Source organism: Branchiostoma floridae, chromosome 9, assembly GCF_000003815.2.
Source record: "Branchiostoma floridae strain S238N-H82 chromosome 9, Bfl_VNyyK, whole genome shotgun sequence".
In the NCBI taxonomy this organism is placed as follows: domain Eukaryota; kingdom Metazoa; phylum Chordata; class Leptocardii; order Amphioxiformes; family Branchiostomatidae; genus Branchiostoma; species Branchiostoma floridae.
The window spans coordinates 14003980-14016149 of NC_049987.1; the positions used below are offsets into that span (position 1 = coordinate 14003980).

At 44.5% G+C, this 12170-nt stretch overlaps 2 protein-coding genes across 12 annotated transcripts in view; both read right to left on the reverse strand.

Moving 5' to 3' along the window:
* The window catches only part of LOC118422398 (protein quaking-like), a 62249-nt gene extending 57280 nt beyond the window's left edge, over positions 1-4969 (reverse strand). For 3 of the 11 annotated variants that reach the window (XR_004831889.1, XM_035829928.1, XM_035829930.1), the window contains exon 1: positions 3055-3192. Coding sequence is in view for 10 of the 11 variants with exons in the window: in XM_035829928.1 (XP_035685821.1) it covers positions 3055-3093 (39 nt within the window). In the remaining variant the exon portion in view is untranslated. Of the gene's footprint in view, positions 1-3054; positions 3196-4942 lie in introns of those variants that run through there. The other 8 variants (XM_035829927.1, XM_035829923.1, XM_035829921.1 and 5 more) reach the window with 4 other exon arrangements.
* Positions 4970-7606: 2637 nt separating this feature from the next.
* Positions 7607-8443, reverse strand: LOC118422183 (PE-PGRS family protein PE_PGRS26-like). The gene has a single exon (XM_035829700.1). It carries the CDS (start codon positions 8441-8443, stop codon positions 7607-7609), a length of 837 nt encoding a protein of 278 aa, XP_035685593.1.
* Positions 8444-12170: the final 3727 nt, after the last annotated feature.

The following is a 12170-nucleotide window of genomic DNA, read 5'->3' on the forward strand; positions in this document are numbered from 1 at the left end:
CTGCAAGCTAGCCCAAACCCAGTGGGAAACCCTCTCCCTAGGCAGTGACAAATGTGCTGGAATTATCAACTTTTGACTCTGTGGCCTTTGGGGATGCAAATGAAACCTCAAGGCCATGTCGTCTTGCTCAGCCAAGGTTTTCACTCCATATCCCACCCAGAACTGTCTACCAGGAAAGATTTACATTAGCACATTTCCTTCAGATGTGTTAGGGCAGATGTTGGTTCAGTCATTTTTGGTGTGTCTCCATTGTTTTGCCTTCCTGCGGAAGCTAATTACATGCCGCAACTGTGGAATAGCTGCTGCAGGTCTGGTCGCAATGCTGAAATTCTTCCAGGCCCAAAAATACCCCTAATTTATTTGATGGTGCATTACGTTGCCCATCGTGTTGATCATCTTTCCAGTGAAGTAAATCGCGGAGGGTTCTTCAAACAACTTTTGCCCTCCGAACTGCCCCAGAGTCAAGGCTTGAACACATAAATCTGCCCTGGCTGGGACATTTATAAGGCCTCGCAGAATTCTCCACATTTTGATGCCCCTGAGTTTAACTTCAAGCAGAAGTAGGGATTCAAACTGTGATCTACTCAATGAGCCCAAATTTGGAGGATCGAGCAGCACAGACACCTACATGCCCAATGTCACCACATGCCAAAACTGTTGACAGAGAGCACAGAAGTCTTTTCGACAGAAAAATTAGCACCTCAGGTGACTTCTTTTGAAGAGATTTGTGTGACAATACACACTTGTCAACAGAGTTTACATTATTGATAAGATCACTCAATTGACAGCAGTGTCAGTATGGTGTGAACTATGGCTTAGATTGGAATCATGGCAAATTCACAGTCAGATGCAAAAACAGCTGTAAATTATACACATCAAAATTCCCCATGTCAGAGTGGTCATATAACCTCCTTGGTCAGAGCAGAGTAGCTGGCATCTTCAGCCATTTCTGTCTATGCAAAAGGGTTGCATTTTATTGAGTTGACATTGGAGTTGACCACTATTGACGTCATTTGGCAAATAAAGGTGCTACCATTTGCTGCTAGTAATTCGCTGCTAGTCACCTACAAGGGTAACTTGACCAGTGTCCCCCGTTCAAGAAGTTTTACGACTTCTTTTTTCGGCTTCAAGGGAATGCCTTGCACGCATCCTTCCCATAATTCTTTAGACAGGTGGAGAGCTGTTGTTGTTGAACAGTTCTGGTGAACAGGACTTGTGGATTCTTCATTTCCTGTGATGTCAGGGTAGACGACCTGAGGTGTGGACCCAAACCTTGTAGTACTATATTTCCAGATGTAACTTTTCTGCCAGGAATTTTCAAAGAGGATAGAAAGGGATTTCAACATCATTCATGAGACTTTCATTCCACATTCTAAAGCTTGGCTGGTAAAAGTAACTTTTGCCATTGATTTATAATCAATACCAGCTTAGTATTAGATAAATTCTGTCATGAATTTCAGCAATGTTCCATGTCCTTGGTTTGGGGTTAAAATACGAAATTACCATATGTTTTTGGGAATGGTGAAGCATTCACAATCACATATTCTCTTTTTTAGTCTACATCACATACTCTTTTTATATGTTATTAAAAATTTTATATCGTTTCTTTCTTTTTAAATCAAATTTTTTCAATTTGGAAGCTAGATTTTCAAAAAAATACTGATAACTTGTAAATAGATGGAATTAATGCCACTTGTTTCTTGAACAGAACAATCATATAAAGTTGGTTACACCAAGGAGGTCAAAAAACCTATTTGGTTACACCAAGGACTGTATAACGTTAACGTCCTTGGTTATACCACCTGACCTCCCTTGCATTGGCCATCTTCTTGTATTCATGCATTTGCAGTCTACCTTTGAAAATCCAGAGCAAAGCATTTTCTCTCAATTATTGCGTTCCTTCGTCAACTAGGGAGAAGACCAGATAGGCCATGCAGAGGGTGCTAAACTTTTCGATTACAAACTGGCATCCTCTGGAGAGACAAGATAAGAGAGGAGTTTGCATATGAAACCGTTCCTCTGGTCCCGCTACCACTCCTGTCCGTCGTCTAATCCCTCCCCAGCCTGCCTTCGCCAGATTTACAACACGACAGCGAACAATAAAAATGTATCAGTTCAATTACAGTCGGGGGTTTAGTGGTCTTCCATCACAAAGAGTCGTCAATGGCAATGGGGGGCGCATTTGGCTGAAGACAAATACGGCCATACTGTGTCAGGAACTAAACCCAATCATTGCCTATAGAATAGGAAACATACTGGGCAATTTGTACTCTGCTCGGATGACGAATGTTGAGTAGAGGATCTGAACGTGACCCGTTCTTTTACTTAGTGAAATGCATTTATAGGAAGAGGATTGCATGTTAACAAATTATCTCAAAATCAATATGTTAATCTCATGAAGTACTAACCTCCTTGAGAGGTTTCCTTTTGTATTACTGCAAGGGTTTGATTTGTTTTCGTTTTATGTATTTCCTGCGGTAAATGTTGACATATGAATGCGCCATTATCTAAGGTTCTACAACTTGTAATGTAAATTTGGAAATGGTCATGGCAGTTTATTTTTATGGCCTCTGCCTTAAAATCATGGCAAATATGTTTTTCCACTGCATTAATACGGTACTAAAGAATAGTTCTAACTAAGCACATTACATGATGTCCTTCTTTCAACCATTAACTCCACAGCAAACCTCCTTTTCCCCCAACTCAACTGTGAAATTAAGACTGTGGAAAAATTATATGAATTTACAATATTATGATGACCTAGACTGGAGTTATTGAATTCCATTGAATCATTGATGTCAAGTTTCTGCATCAGGACCACTTGTAAGTTGTATAAAGTAGGTCACAAAGTAAAACTGATAAGTTTGATAAGAAATACCTGCTTTTTCAATAATCCATTATAATCATCAATTCAGCTTTGACTCTGCAATGAGGTAAAAGCCAGCTTGTTTGTTGGTACAATGTAGACCTCTGACAAAGCAGCTGAACTATCCTCACATTTATGTGTTTGAACTTACAACCATTTACCATGGAGGTTACTGACCATTGACTAACCTGTTCATTGAACATTGACCAACTTGACGGAACTTCCATGGCTCAATATAACACATTCCTTGGGGCCAATATCTTGAGTAGACTATTTAGGTTCAATGGGGGAATGGGGGAATGGGCATCCCAACTTTCTTCATTTGAATATTTATGGCAGGTAAACAGGCACTGCATTTTGGGTGCTTTGGGTTCCAGAAAAGGAGCAAAGGGAACCAACGCAAACAAAAAGTCAAATGTCAGCAGTTTGGGGATCTCCGACATTGTCATGCATATTCCTAATGTGGCTGATGACAAAGGGGAACGCCACTGTGCCTTTCACACAACCAGGGGTCAAAAGGTCATGAAGGCACCATGGGAATTATAAACATCAATAGCTGGAATCCAGGAGACTGTCATCATATGTCACCAATGTTTCATTCTCCTGCAGCCATTGCTCTAACAGATACAGCTGTTCACAGAAACCACAATTTTGCCATAAAAGTACATGTGTGTCATTATGACTAACTTCTTGCCCTGTCCAAGTGAATCAAATGCTTTAATGAATTACTACAAACAGCTGTGTAACAGTGTTTATTGGTAAAAGGATGCATCTATACAAAAAAGGAAATGAAATATTTTCTTTAGTTATTTGCAAGAAAGCAAAAAAAAGAAATGTCATATCAGTTCTGACATGTTTTATGTCTTCATAGAAAGGGTGCAAATTAAGAAATACCTTGGATACTTAACGGGCTGAAGTTTTTTCAAGTTAACCACATCAGGGGATTTAGAAATACTTTTCATTCATTACCAGAATAAATTTGATTGACAGACACATTCCAGGACCAAGGTGAAAAATATGAAGGTTTCTTCGATGACATTTATTCCTTACATCTTAGATCTACTTTATCCAAAATACATATCTAGGAACTGAGTCAAATGTTTGTGACAGCAAGTTTTTCTAGCCCTTTTAATTAGACAATCTGTATTATGAATGGATAACAAACACTGTACCAGATATGACAATGAAAAGAATGTGCTCTATGATGTTTTGCTGAAAAGTGAAAGACGAGAAAGAACCAGAATGCCATTACATTGCAATGTGAAAGGAAGCCATATGGGTGATAATGACCTAATATCTATAGAACTGTATGCAGCAGTGGGATTGCTAATCTCCACATGAAAAGGTGATTTGTACAGTATGTTTTCCTAAAGAGAATACATTTTCTAAGGCTGTAGCAGTGTCATCTTTTGGTTTTTAAATACTGTAAATTGCTAAACTTTCACTATGATTTTATTTCACAGTGGTCATATATAATTACTTTGAATTAATGGCACTTTGAAATTGTATCTGATGTGTACTACTACTATACTACAGATTTATTTGCACTGTGAATTGGTAAAATATTGAAAATTGCCAACTGCAAAATAAAGCTACTGCAACTGCAAGATTTACAGTAGACAAAGCTGGGAAAACTAGTGTGAATGGGGAGGAGACAGGATATAACTACCTCGCCTTATCACGCTTTTGGTCTTTGGTCTATTAACTTTACAGCTGTCTTGGGAATTTTTTACAGTGTTTGTTTTGAAGGGTCAAGTGGCTAGGGTAGCAGAGACAAGGTCTATTGGTAATGAGTTTGATTCCTTCATATTATTCCTGGCTATGCATTATGTCCTTGGGAAAGAGTCTGCATGAGTACCTGACTTTGAAGTCCTGTTGGGAAGGCAAAGCGGTGGTACAGGGATGGCAGCTCCACCTTCTCAAAAAGGCTCTGTTTACAATCTTTAAGAAAACTTGAGTAGAGTCTAGAGAGCAAAAAAATATCTCAGTACTAGTCAGACAGTAGATCAATGAATATGTTTTTTTGGCCATCCAGGATTATAAGAAAACAACTTACAATAGTGCTACGGTACTAACCTCATAGCACATCTGGCCCTAGTACAGATCTTGTAGGAGATTAGCTGGTCATAGCCTGGTATCCAAACCTATCAACGCCAGCTTTCCTCCTCTCTACAAATTTGTGTGTGCTACTGCTCTGCTAGTTATTGCACTTTCTCTGGTGGATTACAAGCAAATACCTTTATGATACTGTTCTGTTTATGATTGGATTAAGTATTTAGTGGCAACAATAGATACCAACAGCATGGTGCAATCTCCCAATCCTAAAATCCACCGGAGTAAGCAGTGTTTGTGCATGGAGCTTTAACTTCCTTGGTTTGTTCCACCCTGAGAAGACAAGTGGTTGCTACGGTGATGGGAGAACAAAAGAATGATGGAGAACAATGAAGCTGCAGCTAACAATGCAGAAATGTGCTTCAGGTCCCACTGATGTGTCAGTGTGATGGAAATGTCCTTTGAGACCAGGAAGCCAAGCTCCAGGGCAGGGAGGTTCACAAAAGAGACTGGGTGACAGTGTATAGCAATGATGAGGGGGCTGGCCTTTGGGACATGTTTCATTTAATTGACTACATCTGAAGTCATGCAAAGTAATTTTTCTGTTTGCCTACTTGTTTGAAACCAGTTAAGGCCTGACAATTTTGTAAGTGAAATTTTAGAAGAGGGCAGAAAAAGTCCACTCGAAACAAATGTAATAAAATATTTAGTTTCACTTAAATGTTACACATAAAAAATCAAGTGTTTCTGCTGAAAAAATGACGGAGGACTAACATTTGTTAAAGATATTTTTTTAGACATCGTTGAAGTAAGTCAGGATTGTTAGGTGTATTATTTGCAATAAACTTATCATTATCATTATTATCATTAGTGCAGTATTGGTAATGTATATACTTTTTATTCATGAGGACCCAAGCAAACAATGACTGCTATTTTGGGCATTTATCTTGTCTGTTCGCTCCCCACAAAGCATCCTATTTTGATATGCAATCCTGGGTGTGTGGTTCATGCATAATTAACATAACACAAGGTACCTTAACAACACAGGTGAGCTTGCTAATTATAACAATCACGTTGTTGTCTCGTGCGCTTGTTGTCTTGAGTGGTGTAAACAAGTCCATTCCTTTGAAATCGTTTGCATAATCTCCATCGCCTACAGCAGTGTTTTTTTTTTCAGGATGAAATTGTGTGATCCTTGTCTTTGCTTGTATTCACGTTGTTTCGTCTCCTTAACAACTGTGAACATATTGCTTTACTGGGTTTTTATATCCCCCCTTTTTTGGGGCTGTTAAAATCTATGTGACAATAGAATGCAGCATAACTTGTTGGGTTTTGTTGTAAAGAAACAACTTATTTCAATGTGGCTTTTGGTAGGGTTGGTTTCCCAGTGGAAAGATGGGGAATTTACCAGGTGATAGGAAACAGTTGGAATCTATCCTATGGAGATTGGAGGAATGTTGAGCAAGGGGGTGGAGCTAAAATGGCTAAAAAAAGGCTAAAAGTGAGAAATGTGACAGAATGTTTAAGTGGATGACCTCAGGCGCTAGGCTGAGGACAAAAAATGTTGCTTTTTTGATAGAAAGTAGTGCAATGTGACTTTGCTATGGCTTGCGTTTTAGGCAAGCACCCTGGGTCACCTCTACTCATATTGATAAGTGTGTTGGGTTCTGTAACAGTGAGGATAGATAGAGTACTGTGCTAGTAGGATAAACCTAAACCACATGTGAAGTTAGTTGTGTAAGGAGGTTCAGACCATATTTAGAAGTAAACCATGTGACCAAACCATATTAAGCACAGACTAGAAATAGCAACCAATAGTAGAGTAGCTTCGATAGCGTCACCTCTAGCACGTAGTTTGAATGTTAGTCGCTGCTTAGGATCCAAGGTTAGTACACGTACATCCTGTAGTTCCCATATTAGTAACTGTAGACCTGTAATATAGCATATTCCTGTAACTATAACTAGACCATTGTATAGACCATTGCATTTAGCCCTGTATAGCGTTGTGTGCATTGTGTTCAAGTAAAGCAAGACCTACAACACGACACTTACGAGCGCAATCAAACCTGGCTTGGCGTCCTTCTATATATATAGTGTAGTATAGTCGCTAGTAATATATAGATAAGGCTAAATCCCTACCGCTAGACCTCAAATTCTACATTGGTTCCCGCACCGGCTCGTTAGTCAATCGTTGTTGTGTGGTTTCTGCTTACTTGTCGTAGTTGTGCGGCCGTTATTTTGTGCTATCGGCCTCCCCACGTGTGCGCTTGCTGGAATTTTCTCGGCCGTCTCTTATCACAACGTTAGCTAGCTTGTAGGCCTTTTGCGCATTTCGTGTGTTGCTATTGCTCCTGTACTCTTGTCATTCCCTGTCCGGCTGTTTGGCTGCTAAATCTGCTTTTGTGCGGACAGTGTTGCATATTTGCTCCTAGATTCTCTCCACTTGGGTGGTGTGCTTGCGTCCGTTAACGCCTTAATTGAATCCAGCCGACTCCGTGTCCATCTCCGCTTTGTTTATCTCTACCATCTTCCCCCACTGCGTCTCGGTGTTGTTTCAGTGGTCTATTTTTTTTCGAGCCGCCCTCTCCGCAAATTGCCCCAACTTGTAGGCCTGTTTTTTTGCATTCTTTTTTCCCCTGCTTCCGATTTCGACTGTTTGGCTAAACAAAATTCCTGATTACTTTTCGCCTATTCTGTTTCGACCTTTTCAGCCCCACGTTTCCTCTTCCCCGTTTCTGTTTGGCGTTCTACTTCTATTTTTTTTAGACCTACGATGGCGTCTGCCAAATCCGATGACCCTGAAGTTGACTTTCCTAAATGGGAGGGCGCTCTGCTCGACTTTGACCCACTGGTCTCTGCGTCTGCCCCACCCCTTTCTTCCACCCAGGCTCCCCCTTCCGTCCCGTACTCCGTCTCTCTCCCTGCGGCCTTCCACCCCCCCACTCCGGCTTCGGTCGCTACCCCGATACCTTCTTCAGCTCCGCCTGTGATTTCCTTGCCTTCCTCTCCTTCCGTCTCTCTCACTGTGTCTTCGGCCTCCATCCCCCCCGCCCCTACCTCTGTGCCTCCCCATCTCTCGGGGATTCCTGTTTCTTCTTCCGTCTCTCTCACTGTGTCTTCGGCCTCCATCCCCCCCGCCCCTACCTCTGTGCCTCCCCCTCTCTCGGGGATTCCTGCTGCTTCTTCTCCCGTCTCTCTCGCTGTGCCTTCGTCCGCCCCTTCCGCGGCCCCTGCCCCTGCGTCGGCCACCCTCCCCACCACTGTTCCCCCTACGGCCCCTGCCCCTGTGCTTCCCGCCCTCCCCGTGCCGCCCTCTCTCCCTCTCCCTGTCTCATCTCTCGCTCCACCTGCGGCTTCTCTGCATACTTTCCTGCCGCCTTCGTCTTTCCTGCCTGTGCCGTCCGTGGCTCCTACGTCTTCGACCCTCCTCGCTCCGCCTGCCTTCCTCCCCTCTGTCTCTTCCGTTCCTCTGATCCCCCTCCCTACTTCCCCACCGTCTGCTCTTCCCGCCCCTGCCCCCTCCATCCACCATACCATACCCCACGTCGTCCCTCCCGCAGCGATCGCCTCCACGCCGCGGTCCGTGCCTGCCCCTGCGCCTCGTAAAATTCCTCAACTGGGTCGCTCGTTCGACGGCTCTGTCAAACTGTCTTGGGAGGAGTTTGAGAACCACTTCACCCTTGAGCGCGCGTTTGCTGGTTGGGGGGAGGAGACTTGCCGAGCCGTCCTTTTGAAACATTTATCTGGGGGGGCCCTGCTGACATTTTCGTGTGCGCCGGCGAACATCCGCGATGGCCCGGCTGACGTCATCTTAGACTATCTAAGACTGATGTACAGACGCCCGCAGGACCCACTCCATTATCGGGGTGACCTGCAGGCCTTGCGCCGAAAGCGGAATGAGACCCCGCAGGAGTTTGAACTGCGGGTTCGCCAGGCGGTCGCTCTGGCCTACCCCGGAGCTGACCAGCGCATGCGCGACGACCTTGGCGTCCAGGTCTTCCTGGATAAATTAGCTTTAGAAGATTCCCATCTCGCGTTGGAGGTGGGGAAGGGCCGCCCTAAAACGTTGTACGACGCGCGCGTCCAGCTGGAGTTTTTGGAGGACCTCCTGGAGGGTAACGCTCATCCGCCGCCACGCGTGCGTCAGGCTTCCGCTGCTGGGGTGGACGAGATGAGGAAGCAGATGGAAGCCATGCGGCTCGCCCACGAGAGGGAGCTTGCGACGTTGCGTGATCGGATTGATGCCCTCCAACGGCGCCCGGAGTCGCTCGGCTCAGATAGTCCGAACCCGACCCCCCGCCAGGACGGTGCACGCGCGAGCCTGCCCAGCCAGCCGCAGATGCCACGAGATCCTCCCGCGGTTAGCTACAACCCACGTCACCAGCATCTGCGTTGCCATGCGTGTCATGAGCTCGGCCACATTAAGCCAAATTGCCCTACGCGTCCGGGAAACGGCCCCAGACTGGCTTAGCGGGTCTACAGTCAGTCTCCAAAACGGTAAAGACCCTTGCGACCCACAGACAGATGAATAAAGGATACACACACTCACCCACCGGTAGTTTTTACTTCTGTGCTTTGGCCAACGGCAAATCTGTGAACGTGTTGATCGACTCTGGGGCTGATGTTTCGATCATTAGTCAGGATGCCCTCGGACGTCTCTTTCCGTCGGCTGCCCCGCCGCTAGCACCTTACTCGGGCCAGCCTCTCTTAAGCGTCGCGGGGGGTCACTTGACAGTGGTCGGTACTGTCCTCATTGTTTTTGAAATTTCTGGGCACTTCTTTCCGGTCAAATTCTTAGTTTGTGCAAATGCGGCCACTGGCTTATTGGTAGGGACCGATTTCTTGACCGAATACGAATGTGAGGTTTCGTTGCGCCATCAGACGCTGACGCTGCGTGGTTGCCAGGGGGATGTGACAGTTCCCATCCAGCGCCGAGCGAGCTATAGGGTGCAGCGTGTGATCACCCAACGTTCTTGGCACGTGGCAGGGCGGACAGCACAGCTGGTGCCCGGTACCCTGCGGAGACGGGGTAAGACCACGTGCACGGCACAGGGTATCGTCCAGCCTGCACCGACGCTTGAGAAGCTGGGATTGCTGGGGGAATTTTCAGCTCACTCCCCCGATGAGCACAATAAAACACGAGTGTTACTGGTCAATGAAAGCACGGAACCTGTGATCATTCCCAAGGGTACTGTCATAGGGACATTCCATCCCATCGAAAGTGACACGCCCCCCTGTGGTACGTTGACCGTGGCATCGACTACCCCGTTTGAACTTGAGTCCCACCCTCCTCGTGCGGACCTGACATGCGACCCTCTTTCGGTTCGGTCACCTGAGGAAATTCGGGCTGAACTTGAGCCCCTTTTCGACTTGAGCCACATTTCGGACAGGTCACACAAAGAACAACTGCTTGATCTCCTCGTGAAGTATGAGGATATCTTCTCCCGTACGCCGGACGACATGGGTGTCACTAACAAGGCTTCCCACCAAATTGAAACTGGTGACGCCCTCCCGGTGAGGCTACCACCCCGACGTGTCTCTCCACAGGCGAAGGAGACGATTAGTCAGGAATTGGATAAACTGACTAGATTGGGCTTTATCGAAGAATCCATGTCGCCTTGGGGAGCCCCGATCGTACTGGTCAACAAAAAAGACGGTACAAAGAGAATGTGTGTGGACTACAGAGGCCTGAACAATGTCACTAAAAAGTCGTCTTGGCCCCTGCCGCGCATAGACGACACCCTAGACGCCCTGGCAGGATCAAAACTGTTCTCCACCTTGGACTTGAGGTCGGCGTACATGCAGTTTCCAGTGTGCTCAGATCCAGGTTGTGAACTCAGGAGTACTCAGCGCTCCTCGGAATTTGAACCAGATGTGGCATACAATACTACTAACATTCAACATTTTGTAATTTCTGTTTTTTTTTTATTGACTTTTGAGAATGTGTGCAATGATCTATGGCAGACCTCAGAAGTTCTGACGTCCACTCTGATAATGTTACACAAGGAAACAAATCCTTTGAAGACTTCTGAGTCATTAAGCTGACTGATAACTGGTTTAACTTGCTGTCAGCAGATACAAACATACAATTGACACCTGTCACACTTCCAAGCCGTTATCTTTAACCTGTTCAGGTCGTTGAAGGTCTGTTGATTTTTATCCCTGGATTTGTGATACAGTGCAGAGAAATCCTCCCCTCTGGGTCTTGTCACCACAGAGACCTTTGACCCCTAAGACACCCGGGCATTGACATCTGTCACATAGTATTTGGGTTAAGGAAGAAACACTCTTCTGGCATCACTATCTAGAGGTTTTAGCAGTTTTAGTTTCAGTGCATCTCATTCTCAAGGCTTGGGTTCAAATCCCACAGTCTAATGCTAGTATACCTTTATCCGTGGGGTTACCTATATCCGTTAGGGCTATCATGCTAACAAATGTGAGCTCAAACTGCTATATTTTGAAAATATTACAATATCAAACAACCGTCCGTCGACTTGATATCCCTAAATGTGCTGTTTTTAAAGACAACGGATAAAGGTCATCCCGCGGATAAAGGTAAACTTAATCTTAATTGGCCAAATTTTACTCCTCTGCCAGCTAAAGTCCTTCCCCAGCTTATGTTACTGTCTTGCCACAGAGGAATCTGCTTGGAGATTTACCAACTAATGTCTTGAAACCCTGGTTTGTTTACTACAAGCAATGGAAGACGCTGTCTCTCTCATCCACTATTGGATTACATTTCCGCCACACTACTCAACACTTCTCCACATCTTGAATCATGCGAAAACTGTTAACATGATAAGTCTGTTATCTCCCCTGCAAACATTGCTACAAACCAAGAAGGTTAAAAAGAGCAGACTTTGTATTAAAAACAGAAAGTGCAGCTATGCTTGCCACAGGTTCGACTTTTAATTTTATGGACAAAGACATAAGCCAATACTGCTTTTGTACACAGTTGATACAATAAATATTGATGTATTGGAATCGTCTATAGACGTTTACAAAACTTCAGTGGACTGTGCACAATACAAAACTTAATGTGGTACAGAAACTGGTGTTTTTATTAACACAGTCGGATTAACAATCGTGATTTATGGACAAAACATTGGCCTCTTTCCAAACTATATTGCATTGGGGAAGTGAAGGTTGAGCAGTAGAACATTTTTATATATAAAATCTAACATTGTCATGTTGTTTTACTGTCAAACCTTTTTTTCTGAAAACCCAAACAATGCACCAGAGTTTGGAATGG